Below are 27,829 nucleotides of genomic sequence, written 5' to 3'. Positions count from 1 at the left end.
ATATATGTAGATATGTATATGTTGTATATACAGTATGTATATATATGTGTGTGTATATATACAGTATGTGTATATATGTATATGTATATATATGTATATATGACAATGACAAAACAATTACATTGTCAATCATGTTACGTTATTATTAAAATGTTTCCTTTTCTTTTTACTTCTCCGCTGCCAATCGCAGGTATTTTGATTATATATATATATATATATATATATATATATATATATATATATATATATATATATATATATATATATAATATAAATAGATAGATAGATATGACAACAACACTCAAATGAATGACAAAACAATTACATTAACAATCATCTTACGTTATTATCTTAAGGATTATTAGGACCACCATACTAATACGGTGTTTGACCCCCTTTCGCCTTCAGAACTGCCTTAATTCTACGTGGCATTGATTCAACAAGGTGCTGAAAGCATTCTTTAGAAATGTTGGCCCATATTGATAGGATAGCATCTTGCAGTTGATGGAGATTTGTGGGATGCACATCCAGAGCACGAAGCTCCCGTTCCACCACATCCCAAAGATGCTCTATTGGGTTGAGATCTGGTGACTGTGGGGCCATTTTAGTACAGTGAACTCATTGTCATGTTCAAGAAACCAATTTGAAATAATTCGAGCTTTGTGACATGGTGCATTATCCTGCTGGAAGTAGCTATCATAGGATGGGTACATGGTGGTCATGAAGGGATGGACATGGTCAGAAACAATGCTCAGGTAGCCCGTGGCATTTAAACAATGCCCAACTGGCACTAAGGGGCCTAAAGTGTGCCAAGAAAACAACCCCCACACCATTACACCACCACCACCAGCCTGTACAGTGGTAACAAGGCATGATGGATCCATGTTCTCATTCTGTTTGCGCCAAATTCTGACTTTACCATTTGAATGTCTCAACAGAAATCGAGACTCATCAGACCAGGCAACATTTTTCCAGTCTTCAACTGTCCAATTTTGGTGAGCTCGTGCAAATTGTAGCCTCTTTTTCCTATTTGTAGTGGAGATGAGTGGTACCCGGTGGGGTCTTCTGCTGTTGTAGCCCATCCGCCTCAAGGTTGTGCGTGTTGCGGCTTCACAAATGCTTTGCTGCATACCTCGGTTGTAACGAGTGGTTATTTCAGTCAAAGTTGCTCTTCTATCAGCTTGAATCAGTCGACCCATTCTCCTCTGACCTCTAGCATCAACAAGGCATTTTAAGCCCACAGGACTGCCGCATACTGGATGTTTTCCCTTTTCACACCATTCTTTGTAAACCCTAGAAATGGCTGTGCGTGAAAATCCCAGTAACTGAGCAGATTGTGAAATACTCAGACTGGCCCGTCTGGCACCAACAACCATGCCATGCTCAAAATTGCTTAAATCGTCTCTCTTTCCCATTCAGTTTGGAGTTCAGTAGATTGTCTTGACCAGGACCACACCCCTAAATGCACTGAAGCAACTGCCATGTGATTGGTCGATTAGATAATTGCATTAATGAGAAATTGTACAGGTGTTCCTAATAATCCTTTAGGTGAGTGTATATATATATATATATATATATATATATATATATATATATATATTGTAAAGGACCGAGGAGACAGTAGCAAGGGTTGGGGTTTTCCGGCCCCGTATATTGTACACACAAAGAAAAACAGGTCAAAATTATAAACAAAACAGTTCATAATGCGCGACGCCGACTCCTGGCGTCCATTTTATTGGGGAGGAGCGGAAGTGGAGGAATGTCGGGAAGGACCGCAAGGGAGGATGGGAAGGATGACGTCAGGGCAAGATGGCGGAGGAAGGGCGGAAGTATCCGACTGCGGTCAATCCAGGCCTATGGTGCAGGAAGGTCTTTCTTTCTATGAGGAAGCAGAGGGAGAAAGTTAATACCCCACCATTCCCTGGCGAGTGGTTTCCCAGGTGCTATCGAATCAATCCGCTGCCTCCTACTGCGCGCGTGACACGATCCCCCTTAGCCCAGGACCGTCAGGTCGGGCGGACCTAACCGAGAGGTCGTGAATACGAGAGAGGGCATCGGCATTGGCCTGAAGGGTGCCCGCCGATAAGTGACAGTGAACTTATACGGCTGTAAGTCCAGGAACCACCTGGTGACCCGCGGATTCGACTCTTTGTGTAGGGACATCCACTGAAGTGCAGCGTGATCAGTCACCAGAGCGAATTCGCGACCCAGCAGGTAGTACGGAGGTGGGTCACTGCCCACTTAATGGCCAAGGCCTCCCTCTCCACTGCAGCGCACGGGTCTCCGGTCCATCAGTTTCGGCTAAGGTACATCACAGGGTGCTCGACACCATCGGCGCTTTGGCTCAGCACGGCACCCAGGCCTGTGTCCGGCGTCGGTCTGGAGAATAAGCGGGAGCCCAAAATCGGCGTCCGTAACACAGGTGCCGGCGTTAGGGCCTTCTTTAGGTCACTGAACGCGTGTTCTGCTTTGTCGGTCCACACCACGTATAGGGGAGCGCCCTTTTTTGTCAGGTCAGTCAAGGGTGCTGCTCTTCGAGAAACGGGAACAAACCGGCGGTAGTAACCCGCAAGCCCCAAGAAAGCCTGCACCTGTTTCTTGGTACTCGGACGGGCCATTCTAAGATGTCTTTAACTTTGGAGCTCTGTGGCGCACCTGTCCTTGTCCCACGAGGTAGCCTAAATATTTGGCCTCCTTTAATCCAAAAACACTTCCGGGGTTTATGCGGAGGCGGCTTTAGCCAGTGTTAGGAGGACAGCTGCGACCTGCAGTAGATGCTCCTCCCAGGTGCGGAATAGATGACAACGTCATCCAGGTAAGCGGCGCTATAGGACTGGTGGGGCTTCAGCACTCTATCTACCAGGCGTTGGAAGGTCGCCGGGCCCGTGCAGCCCAAATGGGAGGACCTTGTACTGCCAGTGCCCGCTAGGGGTGCTAAAGGCCGTTTTCTCCTTTGCGGATGCCGTTAAAGGAATTTGCCAATACCCTTTTGTCATGTCAAGGGTAGTCAGATATCGAGCCGTACCCAGCCGCTCAAGGAGGTCGTCAATGCGGGGCATGGGGTAGGCATCGAACTTGGAGATCTGATTCAGGCGTCTAAAGTCATTACAGAACCTCCAGGAGCCGTCTGGCTTGGAGACGAGGACAATAGGGCTGGACCAGGGACTATGGCTCTCTTCAATTATGTCCATGTCCAACATACGTTTCACCTCCAGTTCGACCTCTGCGCGTTTTGCCTCCGGGAGTCGGTAGGGCCTCTCCCGGACGATTACCCCGGGCTCCGTGACTATATCGTGCTCAATCAGCGCGGTCCGGCGGGTGACTCGCTCACTACCTCGGGATGGCTCGGAGTGTTTGGGCTAACTCCTGCCGCTGCTTGGGGGTCAGCTCTTCGCCGAGGTTAAGGGCAGTTGTGCTTGCGAAAAGGGAGAGTGACCTACGGGAGCTGGGAGCTCCTCTCTATCTCTCAGGGCTTTAACAGGTTGACATGATAGATCCTCTCACTTTCGACGGCATTGGGCTGTTTCACCAAATAGTCGGCGAGTCCTTTCTCTCCTTAACCTCGTAAGGCCCTTGCCAGTGGCGAGCAGCTTCGAGTGGGAGGTCGGGGCGAGCACCATAACTTCGGTCCCAGGCGGAACTCCCTGAGGACGGAGTTGCGGTTGTAACACGGGCCTGCGCTGCTTGCGCACGAGTCGCGTGCTCTTTTAGGAGGGGCCTGATCTTTGTGAGTCGGTCGCGCAGTTGCGCCACGTACTCAAAATGTTAGAGGAGGGAAGAGCCTCGGCCTCCCAGCCTTCTTTTAGGATGTCGAGGATTCCCCGGGGTTGTCGCCCGTATAGTAATTCAAAGGGGAGAAGCCTGTAGAGGCCTGGGGTACCTCCGGTAGGCAAAAGCACGGCGGGAGGAGCTGGTCCCAGTTCCTGCCGTCGCGCTGACTACCTTGCGGAGCATCTGCTTAAGCGTCTGATTAAATCGTTCGACCAACCCGTCAGTTTGCGGGTGATAGACTGGCGCTTTCAGGTGCTTTATCTGCAGTAATTTGGCTACCTCCTTGAGCGTATCCGAAGTGAAGGCGTACCCTGGTCCGTGAGGACCTCCTTGGGTATGCCCACGCTGAAAACAAATTAACCAGTTCCCGCGATGCTTTTAGTATTAGCGGGCGCGGGGAACCGCCTCTGGGTACCGGGTGGCATAGTCCACCATGACTAGGATATACTTGTGGCCACGGGTTGAGGGCTCCAGGGTCCCACCAAATCGACCCCTATCCTTTCAAAGGGGATGTCCACGAGGGGAATAGGGACTAGAGGAGCACGGTCCCTCCTAGGAATCTGGCGGGTCTGGCACTCGGACAGGATTGACAGAACCGCCCGGACCTCCTCATTGATCCCAGGCCAGTAAAAGCGGAGCTTAATCCTCTCCAGTGTTTTTCGCCCGAGGTGGGCCTAGGAGGTGAGCATGTGCCAACTCGCATATCTCCGCCCGGAAGGTGCGCTGAATTAGCAACAACTTCCGCACCTCGCCCTCATGGGTAGCCACCGGTACAACAGATCATTCTCAAGGACAAAGAAGGGTTCCAGCGGTGTGGATCCGTCCGCTGTTGAGCTGTTAGGCAGAACGATCGCATTCGGGCAAAGCGCGGGAGTCATCATTCCACTGCTCCCTCTTAAAGGAGGCGGCGTGGACGAAATTGATGGTCCAGGCGCCGAGGAGGGTCTTGGGGCCTGGGCCGGGAAGAGTTCCTGGCTAGTCCCTTCTCCGCGGAATCTTCGGGTCAAGGTCCGTAGCCACGGAAAGGTCCCCCGAGACACCAGCGCCCATAGGGCCTGCCCTTGTGCACGGCGTGGAGGCCGCGGGAGGGGTGCCTTTTCCCCTCATGACAAGATCCAACGAGGCCCGGGAGGCGAATGGCTTACCGCTGATTCTTTTAGACCAGTCTTGTCCCAGAATCACTGGGAAGGGGGGGTCAGGTAACACAGCGACCGTCATTTGGATTGGTTCCCCCTTCCAGGTAACATAGCAGTGAGCGGAGCGATATGACCTAGTCCCCCATGCACACAGGTAACCAACAAATGCTGTTTTAACCACTGTTGCGGTAAGGCAAACGGCGAGCAACAATGGTAATGTTGCTGCGGAATCAAACAAAGCCACCACGGCGTGCCCATTTAGCAACACCACTCCGTATTCGGACTCGCCAAGGGATGCGGCGGGTACAATACCTCTCCGATGATGTCCAGCTGCAGTCCATAGGCTCCGGGCGATGTGATGGGGCAGTTTGGCAGCAGGTGGCGGTCTCGCCACACTTGAAACAGCGGCGGACCCGGCCTCTCTGGCTCTGGCTGGCGCTTCTGCAGCGTCGAGGGGCTCGGGGTGGCCGCCCGTCCCTGCGGTTCCCGCGAGCAGGCTTTTCTGACCCCCAAGTCGGAGGACCGCCAACTGGCGCTCCAGGGCGTCGAGGAGGCCCGACATGTTCTGATAGGCGTGTCCCCGGACCTGCTGGGCGAGGGAACTGGGCATCGCATTGACCAGGCCTTCACAGGCCACCCCTCGACCACTTTCCGCCCGTCGGGGCTCTCTGGCCGTAGCCAGCGCCCCATCTTGCCCCAGAACTTCGAACGCCTGGGCGCGAGCGGGCTTTTCGGGGTCAAAGACCCAGTTCCGCCATTCGCCGCCTGCTGGCCCGGGCTAATGCCGTAGCGGGCCAGTATTTCGGGCTTGAGGAGGTCGTAATTAGCGGCCTCCTCCTCAGGGAGGTCATAATAGGCCCGCAGCGCGGGTCCCTTCAGGTATGGCGCCAAGATGGACGCCCACGGACCGCTGCCACTCGTTCCGGGTGGCCGTCCTCTCAAACATGCCCAGGTAGGCATCGACGTCCTCCGAAGGGCCCATCGGTACCATAGGAGGAGGCGGCTGCCTGGGCGGGTCTGGTCTCGCCGTTGGGCTTCCACTAACCTGGCCTCGTGGCCTCCAGCTCCCGGGTGGTAGCGGCTTGCGCTTGCTGCAGGGCCTGGAGCTGGCGTTCATTCCTGCAGCACGGTGTTCAGGTCCTGTCCCTCCGTCATTCCGGGATCTCTCTATCCTGCCGACTACGCCACTTGTAAAGGACCGAGGAGACAGTAGCAAGGGTTGGGGTTTTCCGGCCCCGTATATTGTACACACACTCAAAAACTGGTCAAAATTACAAACAAAACAGTTCATATCGCGCGCCGACTCCTGGCGTCGCGCCATTTTATTGGGGAGGAGCCGGAAGTGGAGGAATGTCGGGAAGGACCGCAAGGGAGGATGGGAAGGATGACGTCAGGGCAAGATGGCGGAGGAAGGGCGGAAGTATCGCACTGCGGTCAATCCAGGCCTATGGTGCAGGAAGGTCTTTCTTTCTATGAGGAAGCAGAGGGAGAAAGTTAATACCCCACCATTCCCTGGGGCGAGTGGTTTCCCAGGTGCTATCGAATCAATCCGCGGCCTCCTACCTACGCGCGTGCGTGACAATACATATATATATATATACACACACACATACATACATACACACACACACACACACACAGTGATCCCTCTCTCTATCGCGCTTCGACTTTCGCGGCTTCACTCCATCGCGGATTTTAAATGTAAGCATATCTAAATATATATCACGGATTTTTCGCTGGTTCGTGGATTTCTGGACAATGGGTCTTTTAATTTATGGTACATGCTTCCTCAGTTTGTTTGCCCAGTTGATTTCATACAAGGGACGCTATTGGCAGATGGCTTAGAAGCTACCCAATCAGAGCATGTATTACATATAATCATCATGTGTAATCAGATGGTATTTAAAATCTTTACAATTATCTAAATATTTCTGCAAGTTACTGTATATAAAGAAGAGTATTGCACACATATATATATATATATTGTGTGTGTATCTCTATGTATGAATATTCAATACAAAATGTGGTCAAGCAGAGCAAATATATAAAAATTGGTGCGTTCATTTTATTAAAAAAAAAAAAACTTTTGAGCCTCTCAATGACCACTTTAGGATTCTCTAGTAATGTAATTGTGGCATCAACTGTGGCAAAGATCATGTACCTGGATTTACGTTTCAATTACAGTACTCATAAAATGTAATGTGATCTTCAAATAAATCACAGACATAGAAAATCTGCTTCAACTAAATAATACACCATGTCCCATTATCAAAACTGAATACATTATTTAAAAACTTAAAGTGCAACTTGGTTGATCAAACTTCAGCAACAATAGCTTTCATCAAACATATACTTTAGATACTGATTAGACACAAATTTCAGAGCACTGCTCCTTATAATATACTTTTTTTTTTTATATTGCTTGGACTCTTTGCATGAATAATTCTCTTCAAGTAATGCCATTGCATGACAATTGGATTGTGGCCTGGTTTCAGATTTTGGATTATTGACTTTTTGCATCACCCAACTTCTCTGACGCTTCAGGTGGTGGGAGTGCTACCATAATACTCTTATTGTAAACTTTCCTGAAAAAATTCTGAATTGACTTCTCTCTATAATAGAAAGCACAGGCATCAAAGAAGCTTCAAACCATGATACTTCATTCACCATGGTTCTTGAGTAGGATGAAGTTCTAGTGTTTAAGTGACATTCTTTTTCCTCAGCAAACATTGTGTTACACACTACTGCCACATAGTTCAACTTATGTCTCATCTAGCCACAGGACACTGTCCTAGACACACTGTGGAAAATTCAAGCTACAGATGTGTAATCGTGTTTCTCGTGGACAGCAGTGGTTTCCCCTGTGGAGTCCTTCCATAAATACTATTCTTGTTCAATTATTTTCTTATAATGGACAAAAAGACTGATTCTTTGGCAAGTTTAAGAGATTTCTACAGGATCTCTGCTGCTATCCCAAGGTTCTGTTCCATCTGCTTCTTCATTGCACACTGTACTCTTGCTGTAATCTTTACAGGGAGCCTATTCCTAGGGAGAGCAGCAACAGTACTGAATTTCCACAGTTTGTTTAACTGTGAAGCAATAATGAACTTCCAAGCCTAGTAAAAAGACACTAATAAATATAAAAATGTTGCCACAAACACAACTGACAAAATCATAAAAAGCAAATGAAAAAGAATAGAAAAAATAGAAAGATCTGTGTGAGTCTACTTTGTATGCATTTCTCTAGACCCAACCTGAGAGAGAATGTTTTCATGCTCACATACCTTAGTTACACTATGCCTTCTGTTTAAACTTTTGGGGACATTAATTTCAATACTTTTTTGAGCAGCATTAGCGTTACTTTAAATCACTAGTTGTTCTAGTTGGGATAATACTGAAAAGACCACCACAGCTAACTGAACAATTTATCAAGACAGTCTTCACAGCAGTATTAGCTCAGTTTACCATTTGCTTAAAAGGAAGAGTCTTAACTTGCCTACCATAGCACTTTTGTAAAAATTACATTTAGTAACACATAAAATGAAAAGAATTATAATCCTCATGAACAATTAAAAAATAATGTTAAGCACTGCCAAGAATCAGAAAGTCAAAAATCAATATGCCACCCAAAAAGACTTAATAATTACACCTTCAAGAATCACCACAAAATTCACATGGAAATCCCGGAGATCCCTTTGGCCCAGTCATGGTGATAAGAAGACACAGTGTTTAGAGTGTTGATCAAAGTCAGGGTGAATGAACATTGTGGGACAGAAAAATGTTCTTTATTAAAAAAATGTATAAACAATTTCCCATCAAAACATTAAATAATTCAATCAAAGTAAGGTTTTTAAACAAATATCTTCTATCTGGTTGCCATGGACTACAAATTGATTTATTTCTGCTTTTTGTGTAGAAATGTTTTTTCAGACTTTTTTTGTCTGCTAGCTTCCACCAGTCTCCCTATGTTATGAATCAGGAACCATTATTAGTTTTTTTAGTGGCTAAAAATTTTTTTCTGCAGTTAGTTAGATTTTCTTGGTTGTTGTACAAATCATGGGTTTGACTTTCTAGTTATATTGAGTATTGTGAGTCTCTGGATCAATACTACATTAAGTTCTAAGTTATACTTTTCTGTAGGTAATGCCATTTTATGACATGGTTGTCATGATACGACATATTGTTGTTAGAGATTCATTCTGGGAAGTTGCAAAGTCGATGTGTGTTAGGAGGCATCCAAAATTGTGCATTCAACAGAAACAAATACTTTATCTGGGATAGTAACTTTATTAGGGTTCTTTTTGTAATTCTTCTTTTGACATTGATCAGTGTCTAGCATTTTGGTTTTGGTGATAGATTATGTTCTTTTCTGGTTTTGACCCCTGCTTCATTATAGGTTTTTGATTCATCGCCTGCCTTGTCTGTATATACAGTGACATGCACTATATGGGCACCCTTCCTTAAAATGTCTGCTCCTCTGAGCAGTTAAGTGAGCAGAAGAAGACCTGATCACCAAAAGGCATAAAGTTAAAGATAACACATTTCTTTTCATCTTTTTGTGCAAGATTAGTGTATTGTATTTGTTCTGTACAATTGTACAATAAAAAAAGGAGTACCACTCAAAAGTTTGGGCAACAACAAATTTGAGGTCTCAAACCTTAATTAGCTTGTTAGGGTTATGGGTTGTTCACAGTCATTGTTAGGAAACCCCAGGTGATGCAAATGGCCTTGTCCCTACAATCTTGGGCCATTGGCTCCTCTAAACAGATGCCTAGTACTTTGAAAAATAAAATAATTGATGCTCACAAAGCAAGAGAAGGCTAAGAAGATAGCAAAGTGTTTTCAGGTAGCCGTTTCCTGAGTTCATAATGTAATTATGAAATGGCAGTTAGCAAGAAAGGTGGAGGTCAAGTTGAGGTATGGAAGACTAAGAAAACGTTCTGAAAGAACTACTCGTTGGGTTGCTTGAAAGGCAAGTAAAACCCCTTGTGTTACTTCATAAGACTATTAGGAATATTTAGCAGAATCTGGTGCGGTGGTGCACTGTTCTACAGTGCAGAGACACCTGAACAAATATAACCTTTATGTTAAAATCAGCAGAAGAAAACCATTCCTATGTCCTAGCCACAATATTCAGCGCCTGAAGTTTGCAAATTAACATCTAAACAAGCCTGATACATTTCGGACACAAATTCTGTGGACTGATAATGTAAAAATATAACTTTTTGGCCACAATGTGCAAAGGTATGTTTGAAGAAAAAAAGGGTGGTGAATTCCATTAACAGAACACCTCTCCAACTATTACCGGTAAGCACAGGGGTGGATCAATCATGCTTTGGGTATGTGTTGCAAAAAGTGGCACAGAGACCGTGCCATTGGTAGAGGGAAGAATGGATTAAAATAAATACCAGCAAATATCACACCATCTATAAAAACGTTAAATTAAAAAAGGATGGGTCCTACAACAAGATAATGATCCAAAACACACCTCAACATCTACAATGGAATGCCTCAAGAGGTGCAATCTGACAGTTTTGCAATAGCCCTCACAGTCCTAAACATCACTGAAAAATCTGTGGATAGATCTCAAAAAGACCGGTGCATGCCTTTTGCAAGGACGAATGGGTGAAAATACCCCAAGTAAGAACTGAAAGTCTCTTAGCTGGCTACCTACCAAAGGGGGTGTTACTAAGTGATGACCATGTCGGGTGCCCAAACTTTTACTTCAGGCCCTTCTTATTTTTTTGGTATTTTGTTACTTTGAATGATGGAAATAAAAATGTAATCTTGCTTAAAATATTAAAGAAATGTGTCATCTTTAACCATATGCCTTTTGGTGATTGGTTCATCTTCTGTTCATTTAACTATTCACAGTAACAGACATTTTAAGCAAGGGTGCAAAACTTTTGCATTTCACTGTACATGCATGCTCCTACTTACAGGTAGTACACTCAAAAATATAACTCGGTAAATCAAGTTGAATTTAAGAGCTGCAAATGTAAGGCAGCGTTTAGTGCTGTGAAGACATTTTCAGGTTTCAGTTTATATAACAGTATATCCCACTCTTCTACAAATGTTTTCCTCCCTATGAAATACCACATCAAGCACAGGGCTAGCCTATTCTACACCCTGGAAATATTCAATATTTGATAATTTGTTAACTTCCACAAACTATCTGTGTTAAATGAGGTTAGTACACAAAAAATGAATGCATTTAAAATTAATATTTAACAGTACACAAATGAGCAAACCATTTAAAATTTTCAGTTTCTATTTTGATTTTTTGGAATAGGTAATTTAAAGTGTAATAAAAATATGAATTTTATTTATTAGGCATTAGACAATACACTTATTCCACAATATAATTCATATTGCAGGTCAGGGATCACAATATAATTTTCCAACAATATGAAATTTTTATAAAAGAAACATACTGCATGTTCAGTATCAGTGAACATTGAAAAATAAATTCAATTCAATGCACACATTTTTATGTTTTTGTAAACTTTTGAATTTTCAGTAAAATAAAATAAAATAATCCTGAATATTAACATAAAATATTTTCTGTTAAGTAACGTAAAACGTGTTGCATGTTTATTAGTAAAACATGTGTGAATTTCACTGTACTCTGTGCACATGATAATAATGACCCTATAAAGCTATAATATAAAATTATATATACATCCAAATTTTAAAGTATTTTTTTGTTTTCTGAGCTAACATCAAAACACTGCTTCAACAACAGCTGTCCTTTTATTTCCTGCTTGAATGCCTTGACTGTTAGCGGTGAGTCCTGACTGAATCTGTAAAGAACGTATACAGTATTAGATTTCCTTCCAAGAAAAATAAGAATGTCAACACTTTGTGTGAAGTTGAGACCTCTTCACTATGATAATATCCCTTGCAGTTAAAAAAAAAAAACATGCACTCACTGGGTAATAGGGACAGACACATATTTTGACCAGAAAGGCAAGCACTGGGAATATGGCAGCTCTCTCTCTTCACAGTGCTAGAGGACTACAGGTGAGAGCAATGTCTGATCTACTGCTATATAGTTTCTCCTTGCTGCAATCTACCCCTATTTCTGAATCAGTATCAGTCATAGTTGCATCAATGTTTCGATCATTCTTTTTCATACACATGGATTGGCTTGCTACTCCCAGTAGTGTTTCAGTACAGAGAATTTACATCATGAGAACTGTTCCATTACAATGGTAAACCTGTGCTTTGGCAGTCTCATTGGAAAACAAGTTTGTGGATGCAGTGGTTGCCTTTTTTAAAATTGTGTCTTGTAAAATTTCAGTAGTCTTCAGTATTGTCTGGAAATGAAAATGTTTACAGCATTTTATCTGTACTGTATGGCTGCCAGATCATTAGAAAGTAGAGTAAAATGTCCCATGTGGAAAAAGCTTCATTAGTTCTTTCCACTAATATACACTTTCAGAGGAAGCTGTGATTTGACGAACCGTGTGCTGTCATTAGCAGTATTCCATGACTAGGGTCTTCTAGCTTGTAATGTTTATCTGGCCTTTGAAACGTACGTTGTGGGCTCATGATGGTCCAAGTTGGCTTCATGCTCTGTTTCATTTGGTAGCCTCTTGAACCCAAACGATCAATAGTCATAACCAAGATGATCCGGGCAAATGAGGACTCGCACATGCATCAAGGGGTAGGTGCAAAAAGTGTTTTAAGTACTTTTATTAAAATCCAACAAAAGACAGTGTTCAAAAGTGCAGTGCTCCACCCAGAATAAATAATCGATTTAAACAGTGTCTGTGTGCAAATTAAAACTTAATCCATAAATAATTTGTTAAAATGAGGTTAAAATCCCAAGGCAGGAAACTATACTAAAATCTCAGTCACTGGTGTTTTGTTACTAAGACCAACATCTACTCTATGCCTAGCCCATATGGGATCCTGCAGACAGAGGAGACGTCCTGCCAACAGGCACAGTCAACCTTTTCTTCTAGGCTTGGGTCCCTGCTGCTCTCCCTGGCTCAGGCAAAGGGCCATGCCAAGGTTCCCTTCTGGCTCCTGCTTGGTCTTACGTATACAGTCACTTGATCAACAGGTTGCTCCATGTCCCTAAACACACTCAGCCAGAGCAATCCTCTTCAGCCCCTGAGTGCTGGCTCTCTCCAGTTCATGCCCTCGTCTCCATCTTTCAAATTTCCATCTTTTTCTTCACTGTTCTTTTCCTTTCCCCATCTCTGACTTGCAGGCTTCTTTTATTGCCTTGATCAGGTGAAGGGGTGTGCCGCTGCTCCCTCCTCAGCAAGAATGACGCACCTGACCGACGCTCTCATTCACATATCTATCAGCCAGGGACCACAACCATCCCTGGAGCGGAGCACGCCCACTCACCCACTCTCTATTCCGAGCCTGCACATTCTAGGGTGCAATTGTTTAATTAAAAATTTCCCAATGCCATGGATCACTCATCACTGGGCTGTCTTTGAATCTCATTCTTTGGCTGTCTGGCTTCTCTGCCCTTGACTCAGCTGGACAAATTGAACTTGTCTGGGGAGATGCAAGAGGGCATTCTGACATATTGGCCAGTTTACCCGAGTGAGTTCTGCAAGATCAGTTCTTTGATGCTGGTCACCTCTGCCTTAGTGTTGACACTAGAATTGTTGCATTTATCTTATGGAGGTTACTGAGGTAGCATTGGTAGAACGTCTAGAGAGGACTCACATCTCAAAGAAACACACAACCCAGGTCTCTCTATCATACAGGAGAGTAGTAAAGTATAAGGCCTTATAGACAACTACCTTGATTTCCTGCTTAAGGTCTCAGTTCTTAAAGAATGGATTTGAAGGTGATAAATATCTTCCAGCGTTTCGCCATAGATGGCAACTGCTTAGGGCATCATGACTGTGGACATTACTTTTCTTCAATATTTAGGAAAACTCAAAAGGTGCCTCAGGGTGAAACACCCAGAATAAAGTACAGTCCTTTAGGGGTTTGGGAATAAAAGAGCACAATCATCCTCATACCAAAGGTCAATAAATATCATCCTTGAACTGATGTTGGCATTTGTGAGGTTATATTTTTAAAATGATCATTTAAATAAATGGTGAAAAAAACTATTAAATGGTTTTCAAATAAAAGTATCAACAATTCTTCTTTCGGCTGCTCCTGTTAGGGGTTGCCATAGTGGATCATCTTGTTCCATATCTTCCTGTCCTCTACATCTTGCTCTGTCACACCCATCTCCAGCATGTCCTCTCGCACTAAATCCATAAAACTTCTCTTAGACCTTCCTCTTTTCCCTGGAAACTCTATCCTTAACATCCTTCTCCCAATATACCCAGCATCTCTCCTCTGCACATGTCCAAACCAACGCAATCTCACCTCTCTGACTTTGTCTCCCAACTTGAGCTGACCCTCTAATGTCACAAAAAAGGTAAACAAGGATTCAAGTCAAATGTCTTTCATATCTGTCTGACAGCATCTGAAAGCGAGAAATATATCTATATATATAGATAGATATATATATATATATATATATATATATATATATATATATATATATATATATATATATATATATATATATATATATATATATATATATATATATATATATATATATAGAGAGAGAGAGAGAGAGAGAGAGAGAGAGAGAGAGAGGGATAGATATATATATATATATATATATATCGTAGACGGCTGGGGTCCTTGCCCGGCTGGGACACCTCCACACTGGAAGGACCAGGGCAAGTGTGGTCAGAGTATTACCTCCCCTGGAACGCGTTGAAGTGGTGCCTCTGACTCCTGCAGGGCTTCATGGGAGTTGGAGTTGCATACAGCCCTGTTAGGATCCAGGGGTGCTGCAGCTGAGCCCTGGGGAACAGCTCTGCCACCACAGCCGGAAGTGCTGCCGGAAATAGGTCATCAAATGTCTGGCACACTTCCTGGTGCCTTATATAAGAGGTCAGCAGGCACTACTCGGAAAGCCAGAGTTGGGAGGAGGAGGACAAAGAGAGAAAAGAAAGAAAGAGTGAGAGATAAAGAAGAAGAAAAGTAAAGTGTGTGTTTGGGTTTTTGGGGACACTGTAAATAAATAAATCATGTGCTTTTGGTACTTGTGCCTCTAGTGTCTGTCTGTGTCAGATTAGCACGTTATAGCACCATCCATAGGTCGCAAAATATTGTGTGTGTATATGATACATACATACATATTTATAAATAGATATTTGCATTTAAAAAACAATAAGCAAAACACTTCGCAAAAATTAGAATCAAAATAATCACTACATAACAAGTTGCATTGCAGCAGTTTATTTACATTCTTGAGGTAGTACTGTTGTAGTTGGGCAGAGATTTAATGAAAATGCTGCATCAATAGGACTCATAGCTGAAACAGCCTGAATAGTAAACATTTTGAAAATAAATGATAAAATTACTATATAGGATTGACATATTATACTGTCTTATGAAAAAGTAAGTACACCCCATAAAATGGTTTCTTTTTAACACATTTAACAAATAATAAACATTACTCCATTTACTTTTTTAGTCCACCACTGTATAATTTAAATAAACATAAGTGCAAATTTTACATGTGAAAAAATACACCACTTACATTTATAACTGACTCAAATATCTAACATTAGAATTAGGTGTATATGATTAGAACATCTTAACAGAGGATCTTGGAGGAACTTGTCTTATTTAAACCTCAGACATTTAGTTTGGTTCTCTTTTGTTTAAGTTTGTGTTATCACCAGACCTAGATCAAAAGAGCACTCAGATGCCTTCAGAAAAGGTTATAGATGCTTACTACTATTTTTCCAGGTGGCAGGCTGCACTACCAACCAGTGAAGGTCTGCAGCATTGCGACTGTATATGGACAAGGTTAATTAGCATAATATTAATAGTATGTTTGTGATTTCGAACTGGTGAACTGCATAGAGATGTGCGTACACCATGTTTTATAAATTTGATTTTTTCTGGCATAAGTATTTTCCTGTTTTTTGGCACATGCTTAACTTCACACTCAAATCCATGAAAAGTTTTATAACTAAGACCCCTGGAATGGCCATGTCAAAGCCCGGATCTGCATCCCATTGAGATGCTGTGTGGGAATTTTAAATGGGCTTTGTACACATATGACCCCTTAAACATTCAAATATTTTAAAGAATTATGCATGGAGGAGTGGGAAAAAAAACTTTCTGCCATTCGATGTCAGAGACTGCTAGACAGTTGTAGGAAATGCCAACTCATGGTGGTTTCAGCCAAAGGCGGCAATGCCAGCTATTACAGCCAAGGGTGTACATATTTTTCCAAAGACAGAAATGGCATCTGTTCATTTTTCATTTCAGAAATTATTGCAAACTCAAATTTTCATTTTATTTAATTATATCAGCTTAATCTAAAGATACTGTTAAAAGAAAGATCAAATCTTAGGATGTACTTACTGCTTTTTCACATGTAAATTCATTAGTTTTGCAAGTAATGAATATTTTTATGATTAATTGTTCTTGCATTCAACCAAATAATCAGCTTAGCTGAAAATTGTGATTAATAAAAAATAGATAAATAGATAGATAGATACTTTATTAATCCCAAGGGGAAATTCACATAATCCAGCAGCAGTATACTGATACAAAGAAACATTATTAAATTAAATAGTTATAAAAATGAAAAATGAAAAAAATAAAAAACTAGGCCATTTTAAAGTCATTAAAGCAAACAATTGGAAATCTTACATATAGCTGTCATTTTTCATCATTCTTAATGTATAGTTATTAAAAGACAAACTAGGCTGGCATTTGGAATGAATGTAATTTTTTTTCATTGAGCTGCGCCAATGGGACAAATGATCACAGGATACAACCCCCAAAGTTTGTGATTGGCAATGTTATGAAAAGGATTTTTAACAATTCGATTCTGGTTCAAAACTGCTTTCAAATGGCAAGGTATAAAACCATATGATGTCGGGCAGCAAGTTACCCAGTTTAATGACTGTGTCTGCGTCTGTTCCAACTCTGCTTTAAGACAGACAGAGGGTTTTGAAGCAATCAAAAGAAGTTGGGACACCTGTGCAAATTGTTTGCTTCAACTTGCAAGGCTTAATTTACTTTAATTGCTGCAGAACATCTGTAGATTGTAATCTTTCAGCTGTTCCCTGAAGAAGGCCCATTTGTAATATTCTGTTATTGACCTTTTTTTAGTTTTTGCTAACCTAAACTTTGAATTTAAGCCTCTGCTAGTTTACTGACTACCCTTTCACCATTTTAGGTCATTAATTGCATTTCAGCCGATTACATTTGAAGAAAAACTGGAAAAACAAAGGTGTTCTAAAACTTTTGACAGGTAGTGTACATAATTAAGGTGTGCATGGTTTATTTCATAACTACTATACTTAATGTATAAGTATATTCAAATAAAATCAATATTTAAGAATAGTCAATATGTAAAAGTCAGTATTATGATTTTCAGCACTTTTACATTATTTTCCTTCTGAAGAGTAAAATCAGCAAAACATCCAGTGCTTTTTCTAAGCTTGACTATATTGACATTGTCCATATTACCTGGTGGTGATTAACATGAGAATAAAATTGAGCAAGGATCAGAAGAGGAAGTGTTTAGAACAGGTAGAGTTATTTCCACCGTTTGTCATTTTTTTGGTTTACCAGGGATGACAACTCTAAAAGTATAATATCAAAAGATAAAACATGTTACTGCTATGAAGAGACCATCCAGGAACATGTAGTGCCTGTAATGTGCACTTCTGACTTCAAAACAAAATTGTCTCTGCTAAGAAAAGTCCCATAAAATGTTTGCTGTTTTGTAGCATACTGTATGAGCAGGTGAAAGGAGAAAACAGCTGCAGTAACTTACCATATTGCAAAACACACTTTCTCCTACTTAACCTGCTCCCTAAAATGCTCTTACTTTGTCAGTGGTCAGATAACTACACTAGACATTAATTCACACCAAATGTGACACTTCTGCGCAGAATAAGCCCTCATCCCTCCATTTCACATTGTCTTTGCTCTATAATGAAACATCACACGCAGAGGGGGAAAAAAAATCAGCTTGTGTGTTTTTCTCTTGTGTTTATCAGTTATGGGGTCAACTATATTATTATCCATATTATTTTCATTTTCAGTTTGTATTTCTGATTGGCAGGTGAATTAAGCTTCATAATTACAATAATGGATATTCACCATGTACCACATTCATTTTGCATTAACATTTATAAAGCTCACCCCGGGGTTTGGTTTACCAGATATACAATTTAAAGAGATTGTTATTTTCATGGGAATTGTTACATGTGCATTATTTACACTTTTACTTTAAAATTTTTGTTAAAACAATACTGTACTTGTCCTTTATTTCTGGCCCCGGGCGTGGTTAAATCTCTTTCTCGCAGGACGTATAATGCTGCTCGCGTTGTGAAGGGGGGGCATGCTAAGGAGAAGTAGTTTGATCATCTGCTGGCTTGTTGAGCTGCGTATTCTGCTTGTCGCCCTGAACATCGATCATTTAAAAGCCTGTACAGCAGCTGTCCTTTTGTCACTTCGCGTCTCTGCCGCTCGCGTTGTAAAGGGTGGGGGATGGTTTGGCTGAACGCATGTTAAGGAGTAGCAGTCGGATCATCTGCTGGCTTGCTGCTACTGGCAAGCTACATGTTCTGGTTGTTGCTTGTCGTTGTTTTAAGAGCTGGGAGCACATGAAATGTGTCCTCCAAAAGCATTCCAACAACTGCTAGGTTAGATGTCTGTGAACTTGTTTTAAATGTTGTCTCACCGCCTTTGTTTGTTGCGGGACGTCAAATTGTCTTCCGAGAAGATCACATCTCATCTCCCTAACAGGATTTTTGTTTTTATAATAGAGAGATGTTGTCCTGGTGAATCTGTTATGATTGAATAGATAAAGCTCAGTGTATCTGTCTACTCTATTTGTCCCAAGGGAGAAATCCATCATTTTACAGAAGGTCTTGTATACCGAGATAGAGGAAATGGTTATCAGAACCACTTCCAGTTGTGCAATATTTCTCAAATATTATACATGTCTTTGTTTCTCATCATAAATAATAATAATAATAATATCGATACACAATCATTTATCTTTATTTATAGTCAAACTTTATATTTAAATTATATTTTCACACTTAGGGAGGTGGAAAATGGTAGTGGAATTTTTTATGAGTACATATGCATTACCTAGATTATGTACAAAGTAAAACAAGTTATAGTCACCAAAAAACATAGAAAAAGTGTTAGTATTATATTTGTTACAATAAATTGCTATAGGTAAGACTGCATTTACCTATATTAAATTAAGATAATGATGGCAGAAATAACAAAAAAGTCATAAAATTAAATGTGTTACCAGGAACTCGATGGGGACATAGCAGCATATTTTTCCCCATTACATCTTTATATTTACATGGCATGTTCAATGTTTACATGTTATTGTTAAACTGATGATGTCTCTCTATTATATCATAAAAAAATCTCGGGACAAGACGTGACTTTTTCAGAGAGATACTTTCACGTCCCTGGAGACAAGACTTTATGGCAAGAGATTTAACCATGCCCGGGCCGGAAATAAAAGACAAAGAGTAGCTGACAAAATAGAACATCATAAAGAATGAAGAGAAGGTTAGAGATAATGAAAGTACTAAAATTTTAAAGTCTCAGAAAAATGATAGTAAAGATCGCATTAGTGCAAACAAACAGAAATTATCACTCGGTGAAATAACAGAACAGCAAAAAGAGAACGAATATATTGTTCGGATTTAAACTTTAAGTCGGAGACTTGTAGATCGCCTAATTCGTGTTGCCATCAGGGAAAAGTAGCGTTTCTTCCCAATGAAGAGGCGTATCTGCGAGAATTAAAAGATTTGTTGTTTGGTGCAAGTGAAATCCACATACATGAGCGGCAGAGATGCGAAGTGGCTGGCGCGTAGCGCAGGGAGGTTGGGTTGGCAAGTGAAGCGAGCAGGGGGCAAAGCCTTCTAGCATAAATTACAATAAATAGTTATTGAAAGAATATGTGTTATATTGAACACAATTTTTAATTTCATGTACAAATTTATATTTCCATGACACAAAAAAATTAGGATGGTTGTTTAAATAAAATACTACTTCTGGTCGAGTAATTTTTCAAAAAATTAATATATGTTTGCTTTTTATCAATATAAATATTGTGGTATATGGCCAGCTTGTCATCCTGGCCAATACCCCCAGGCCACCAGATGGAGCCCTCCCTGCAGTATGGAGGTGCCCCGAAGACCAGCAGGGAATCATGGACTATGTAGTTTTTATACACGACCCTGCTGGATACCACAGGGGCCGCAAGAGGGAGCTGCTGGGAGGACCGAAGAATCATTTGTGCCCTATAACCCGGAAGTGCGTCATAGGAAGAGCAACAACAGAAGTGACGTGCTTCCAGGGTAAAGAAAAGGACTTGTACCTGACCCTGAAGTGATAAAGAATCCCATGGACTGGGGATTGGGAACACTTCTGGGTCAGGATTTATAAAAGGACTGTGGGAACTCCCAGATGGCAAGCTGAGCTGGATGGAAGGGTGGCAACGCGTCTGGGAGAGGAAGATTGTATTTGTATTTGCGATTATTGATTTATACGAGTATAGTGGAGAAGAGGGTGCTTTGTGCACTGTGGAAGATAAATAAAGTCAACTTGTGGACTTTTATCTGGTGTCTGGAGTCTTGGACAGGGGTTCAAGGGAGAGATAGCGCCTCCTATCTGTCCCAATATCTATACAAAACTTGAACTATCTGTAATTATAACCATAGTTTACTTGAACATTTGCTAAAGTGGCCGAAAAATTGATAGGATTCCTTATTTTTGATATAAATCAGGTGTACAAAATCTCATTGACCTAGGTAAAAGCGTTTTTGAGTTATTGTGTTTACACATTGACACAAAGATAGACATAATTTCAAAAATGGTATTTTCTAAAACATCAAGATTTAACAAAATTCACAAATCCTACATTTTCTCTATACTATGTATACGAGAAAGTAAAAAGAAAGAAAAATTTCTGACATTGCTAAAGATAAAAGGAGCAGTTAAAGTGAGACATTATAAAGCAGTATAAATGGTGGTATAAATAAGCCCAAGCAGCATTTTCACATACTCTTTTATCTAATAATTTGTTGGCTAAATGTACTCAGTGTTCGCACATCATGGAGAGGATGTGCAGAATTTTTCAGAATGGTCAGCAGTTTTTTTTTTTTTAAACTTTCTCCTTCACTACCACCTCCAGCTGGCCATGTGTGCATCCCACAACTAAGCCTGCCTATTTAAAACGTTTGCGGATTCTTCATGCAACGTTATTAGCACAGCACACCACAGTGTACAAAATCACAACGGCCATCACAAGGTTATAGAAGATATACAGGATGCCACTACCTGCATTAAAGGATTGCAGTCTCCTAAGAAGATAGTTTGCTCTGCTCTTTCTTAGAGTTACTCTGTGTTATAAGATCAGTTCAGTTTGTTGTTAATGTGGAACCCCAAGAAAGGGAATATAGGCTGTTTGGTGTGGCATGACTCAATAGCCAATTCTTTGGTTTTCCTGATATTAAGTTGCAGACAATTCTTTCTACACCAAGAAACAAAGTTCTCCTCCTAAATCCTATACTCTGTCTCGTTCTCAATGCACACAGTTAGTACAGAATCATCTTAGAATTTCTGTAAGTGACGAGATCTGGTGTTATATTTATAGGCTGATGTATACAGAATGAAAAGAAAAGCAGACAGGATTGTTCTATGTGGTGCTCCAGTGTTGCTCACATCCAAATCAGAGATGCACTCCTTGAATCTCATAAACTGCAGTCTACTTAACAGATAGTCCATTATCCAGAACACCATAGGCTCATTCACCTGTATATCTCTGAGCTTAAACTTTAATAAGGATGGCTGGATGGTATGAAAGGTACTGGAGGAATCAAGAAACATAATCCTCAAAATGCTGCCAGCTTTATTCAAATGGGAATAAGCATTGTGAAGCAATAAACAATAAAATGATTAACACATATATTTATGCATTTATGACGTACTATACCATTTTAGTTTTCTTTAAATTTCATTTTTGCAGACTATGTTTTTTCTTTTGTTTTCCAGAGTAGGTTGCAAAAACCTGCAAAATAATTACCATTTAATTTTGGATGACAAACCAGCGAATAGGTGGATCTACGAATTGTAAACCCGCAAAATCTCATATATGCAAATACATCATTTGGAACCATTACAAATCATGAAAAATCATACAACAGCAAATCAAAACAATATATGATATCATCTGTAATTGGTATGGTAATGAAGTGACAGCTTTGCTTTTCCTTTAATAAAACTGGGGGGTTTCGCTCGCCAACCCCCGTGTTTGGTTTTCCGGATACACACTTTTAAGATTTTTTTTTTCTTTGAATTGTTGCTATTTCATTAGTTTCACTTTTATTTCTGAATTTTGTTAAAAACAATATTTGGAATCTTTCAAGTCCCAACATACTGAATCTTTTAAATGAGGTCCATGAGACATGTGTTTAATGACTTTGTATCATAATTCAGGACAGGTTTCTCCGTTTGGAATTTCAGCACAGACAAAACGATCTACATCATCAGCAGTTAATAATTTTTTTTTGCAAAGTAACGAATAAATGCATGTGAGGTAAACGTTTTTGAAATTCTCTGACTTAAACTTCAAAGCCTTACAATATTTACATACTTCTGACATATCATCTATGCCGATATATTCGATCTCTGTTTGCCTTTTTGTTATTTCTCCGCCTAATACTTTCTCTTTATTTGAACTAATGTGATGTTTACTTTCTTTGTTTTGACACTTACGTTTTTTTCTGCATTAATAGTCTGTATCTTGCTCTGCATGTGTTTTGCTCCTATGTTTTTTTTTTTTTGTGTGTCTTTTGAATTTCATTTTTTCATTATCTCTAGCCTGCTCTGCATGTGTTTGGCCCCCTTGTTTTTTAACCTCTTTATGACGTTTTACTTTTGTTTTCTACTCTTTGACTTCTATTTCTGACCTCGCTTTGTCCTACTTTTTTTTCCCCCCAATGACACCTGGTCTGTGGTGATTTTTTTTTCCCTTTTTTTGAGAAATAATTTCCTTTTGTTTGTGCCACTGCGATCTTTATTTTCTTTTACTTTCTAATTTTCCTGCTTTCATATTCTTTAACCTGCTCTGCATGTGTCTCGTGCCAACGTTTTTGAACATCTTTATGAAGTTTTACTTTGTCTTTTACTCTTTGTCTTTTAATTCTGAGCCCAATTGGACCTGCTTTTTTTTTCAATTCCACTTGTTCTGGGCTGATTATCTTATTTTCTAAATTTGCACCTAGATTATTCTTGCACCTAGATATTCTCTATACGGTCCTGGGTCGATCTCTTGGCACAAAGTCTCATGTTTAAGGTCACAGCGAGACACTTCATGGCCAATTTCTTTCGTCTTGCGGGTCCTTTAAGTGTCTGCAGTGATCTTCTTCATGTGAAGATCACATCTCGTCTCCCTAGTCTTTCTGTCCCAGGATTTTTTTTTATAATAGAGAGACAGCCAGAGAGACAGAGAGAAGATAGAGTGTTTACTTACTGACAGACACAGATGGCAGCAAGGTGTTCAACGCATTACCTACAATGGTAACTCAAACTTCAACATGAAGAGGAGATATAAAAACAAAAATGACTAGAAAAAAAAAACATTTAATTTGAGGTGTTTCTTTGAGGCACAGCTATTTATGAAACTGTGAGGTTTTTGGGGAAATAAATTTTCTATATGGTGTTGATCTTTTTGTCGTTAAGGTGTTTTGAGCACATAATGAGATATACTGAATATCACATTTTCGGTCAAAATAATTGAAGCAGCACTATCTGTTGGTAGTATTCTCTCCTTGAGACATCCCTTGATTCCTCTAAGTAAGAAATGACTTCAGAAACAATGAACTGTGATAGCAAGTGTTTCATCTACTTATTAGTTTACAGAACATTGTATGTACATATGTACAGTATGTATGTATGTATGCATTTGAAAATCCTGAGAGGTTCTAACAATGTGGGAGCATTTCAGAGCAAGCCAATACGTATTAAAAAGGCAAATGGGTGCACACTTAAAAAGATTAGTTCCCCATTGAAAATGCACATGAAAAATCGACAACAGAAATGCCATTGATTTTTTTTTTTTTTTTATGGGCATTACCAATAATGTGAAATGAGTTCAGCTCTAATATGGTATATTACTAAAGATTTGGAACTCTATTTGCATTTTTGCATTATACTTGAAAAACAAAAATACACTGAATCAGTAAATTCCAAAGAGGAGCAGCTTTATTTTCCATTTCCTGACACTTTAATTAGTTCACCTTTGAAATCAAACCTCCAAAATTAAACCCATTTTAGACTCTGACATATCATTCCTATAATCTTTTAGGATTTGTTCATCAAATGAATTTCAGTGAGTCTTCCATACTCATTATTATATTTTGCTTAGCTAGACATTTTCTGGCTTTGTTCACACTTGCATAAATCTATTGAGTTTCAGTATGTCAAATACATAAATAAAAATGATGAGGCAGAGCTACCAACAGTGCATAACCACTTTGATGAAAATGCACTTAAAAAGCCCTGTGTAGTTAAACTTAAACTTTAGTATTTCAGCTTCAGAATAGAAACAATTGCTCGAATTCACAATAATTCCAATAACTTTCTTCATTATTACAAAATAAACAACCTGCCTATTCATTTACAGGTCATTAGTGACTAATATTGAACTTGGACTGTGAAAACCTATTACGTACTAACAAGTTCAATGCTTAATAAGTGGTGTCTACCAATTCTACTTCACTAATCCACCATGAATCTGCGTATATATTGTTAAACTTTCAACAGCTTCCGGTGGGACTGCAACAATGCCACTATTTTTTTCATCAGTGGGGAAATTAATGTTTTTGGAGCCAAAGATAAACAACAAAGCACATCAAAAACAGATAATCATATAATAAGGATTCTAAATTGTTAATTTTAAAAGACAATTATCTAAGAAAACCCCTGTATGCTAATATTTGTTACTACAGTACTACTTACAGCAGTGCTAAAGCATACAGTATGTTTACATTATATAATTCTGTTATTCTGTTGCTTACACCTTGCATGACAATACTGAACTTGGTTATTAATTATGTTTTCATAGATACATTATGCACATTTTAGCACAATCACATCAGCAAGTAAACACTTCCTTAGCTATGCACATGTACCTAAATATACAGAAGCCATAAATTAATCACTGTCCTGCACAGACCCAGTATAAGAAACATATAGAAAATAATTTATATTGACTTTCCTTATTGTGGCATGTCACACATATACATCAATTTATATAAAACACCACAAGTTAAAACTACTAGAGAGAAATTATGGAAAGCAACTTATGACAGTACAGCTTTACTAAATATAGCAAGTAATGCACATAATTTTAGTTTTCATACTTTTTACAAGTCAACTGAATTAGGCCATTTATATGTCCTGACATAATTCATTTCACATTTCTGCAACCATGATTAGGTACCTTCCAATCTATCTGTTCTATTTGTACACTATTAAATACAGTTTTACCTTTTTTGGTGTGAGTACAAATGAATTACATTCCAATAATTCCAAACTACTGTATTTGCAACAGAAATTCTGAGCATCTGCAAAGGGGAGCTGAAACTGTGGAAGAACAAACATGTCCAACTACTTACCTTGTACACGTCTCCATAGGTGCCACTTCCCACTCTCTGAATGAGCTCAAAGTCATTCTGAGGGTTTTTCCTTTGAATCTCTCCACTAGGGAAGGAAAAGCCTTCCATTGAATTTAGTCTCTCACTCCGTTATTTTTTGCTGCATGAAAAGAAAAGAAGGAACACTTAAGTGTTCAGACAAAATAACTTTCTTATACTGTTACAAAGCAAACACTTGGAGGTTTATAAGATGCTTATTCATCTTTCCTACAACTTGATATCTTGTTTTCCTGATGCACAGACTTATACTGACATTGGAGCTTAAAAAAATGGATATAAACAGGAAAATGACAAACAGCAAATACACAGTGGTAGGCCAGGACTAGTCTAGTGATGAGTGAACAATAAGGAGTTTGTTTCTATGTAAAAGAATCATGAAAAAAGTTCAGGAACTTCAAACTCCGCAAAATACATTTAAGTTAATATAGAATGAAAGAAATTTTGAGAAAGTTTTGAGTGGATTATAATGGTGCAACGGTCTTTTTAAGTGTCCCTGAGGAGAGGGATGCTTCTGCAGACTATGCTGGACCGATTATTATGGCCAAATTGGCACAATAGAGCAATAGGAAAATAAAATATAGATTATTGTGCTGAGTTAAAACTTTGGGGCACATATTGGCCCTTATTGTTTGAAGTCACGGCTCCAAGAACAGCTAGAAAGTCGTTTTTGTTTCCCACGTATCTGTGCTGACACCATACAAGTTACACTGAGAAACTACTTATGAATTTCATTATGGTTGGTGAAGGTTAGAAATTAGGTTTCAGCTCAAGTCTGAAGCAGTCGTAAAAATCTCATATGCCCTGGCAAAGAAACATGCACAAACATATATAATATACTAGTGACTGGGAGCCCGATCGAATCGGGCTACAAATTCTATGTTTGTGAAATCCATACTTTCTCTGCAAAGAATTATTTGTTTTTTTTTAAGTCATTGAAATGATTTTGTTATCATGGCACTGGTTTGTGCTTAAAATAGACCTTTTCGGCTGATGTCATAAAGAGCTTCCTGTTTAAATGAGGCTGCGAGACGTGAACTCAGCTCTTCGGCACACCTCATTTGATTTTTTCCGGCAAACAAATTTTCAAAACAAACCGTATTTTACAACTCTAATCAGAGTCGGAGTAATAATTATGTTGGAGTAGACATTTTAGATCTGAGATTGGCTAAAATTTAAACAATGACCGTTGTTAATACCCAGCTGTTATTATTCAGTTTGCCAATAGGTGTCAGAAGGATGGATGCCAAAACTGAACTGCCCAAAGATAGATTTCGACCTACCAAGAAAATGGCGATACGTTCTAAATTACTTACAGTTCCGGAGCTGTCGAAGGGTTTAAGTCAGTCGACGATGTTAGTCCTGGAAAGTATGCCCCACCAAACCAACGTTCCAAAAACCAACCGAACTTACTGTTATCTACTTGAACCAACACAGACTTATTATACTCAGCCGTCCAGTGGTGCCACTGAAGCATTCGAACATTCTTAGCCAATCATGCAAAACTGCGTCCGCGTTTGCCACATTATGTTCTAACTACAGAGGCACAGTCCCATTGCATGGTTCTAACTTGTATTGAGTCGAGGTATTGACGTGAACACCATACATACGGATAGTATCAAATTATATATATAAGGATACATCTTACTTTAATTATGTACTTTGCAAAAAAATTTGGGTCTTTCCCCACTGAGCAAAGCACCAACACATAACATGACACATAATAAATACATAGTTACTGGCACTAAATATCCTGAGGTTTTTTGGCTCCTATATACACACATTAATTTTAGTATGCTACCAGAGGGAGAGGAAAAGGTCTTTGCAAAAATCATCAGTGCTGAACTATAAAACCAAACAATTTCATTTCTGGTATGTCATTTTGTATCCTCTGAATCTCTTTTACATGTACTTGTAATGTCCACCTTACAAACAGCAGCAGCACAGCCAAACACTGCTTCTTAAAAATGATGTACGTACTGTATATAAAAGACCCAAAAAATTCTAATATTAATGTGTTTACATTGTGGTGGTTTTAAATCCACTGGTGAAGCTGTAGCTGAATAACCCAGTTGTGTTTATAGTTACCCTTTACATTCACCTTCATCTTTAGGAGTATAAAAACAGTACCTGTACTTGTTTGATTTATAA

At 40.0% G+C, this 27,829-nt stretch overlaps 1 protein-coding gene across 3 annotated transcripts in view; it reads right to left on the bottom strand.

Annotated features, from left to right (window-relative positions):
* Positions 1-27,829, bottom strand: part of map4k5 (mitogen-activated protein kinase kinase kinase kinase 5) — a 173,643-nt gene that overhangs the window by 143,362 nt on the left and 2,452 nt on the right. For all 3 annotated transcript variants that reach the window (XM_039742141.1, XM_039742139.1, XM_039742140.1), the window contains exon 2: positions 25,643-25,781. In XM_039742141.1, coding sequence (XP_039598075.1) covers positions 25,643-25,750 — 108 coding nt within the window. In that variant the 5' untranslated portion in view covers positions 25,751-25,781. The remainder of the gene's footprint in view (positions 1-25,642; positions 25,782-27,829) is intronic.

This window comes from Polypterus senegalus, chromosome 18, assembly GCF_016835505.1.
Source record: "Polypterus senegalus isolate Bchr_013 chromosome 18, ASM1683550v1, whole genome shotgun sequence".
In the NCBI taxonomy this organism is placed as follows: Eukaryota; Metazoa; Chordata; class Cladistia; order Polypteriformes; family Polypteridae; genus Polypterus; species Polypterus senegalus.
The sequence above is the reverse complement of the archived record's forward strand: the minus strand, read 5'-3'. Positions and strand labels throughout refer to the sequence as shown.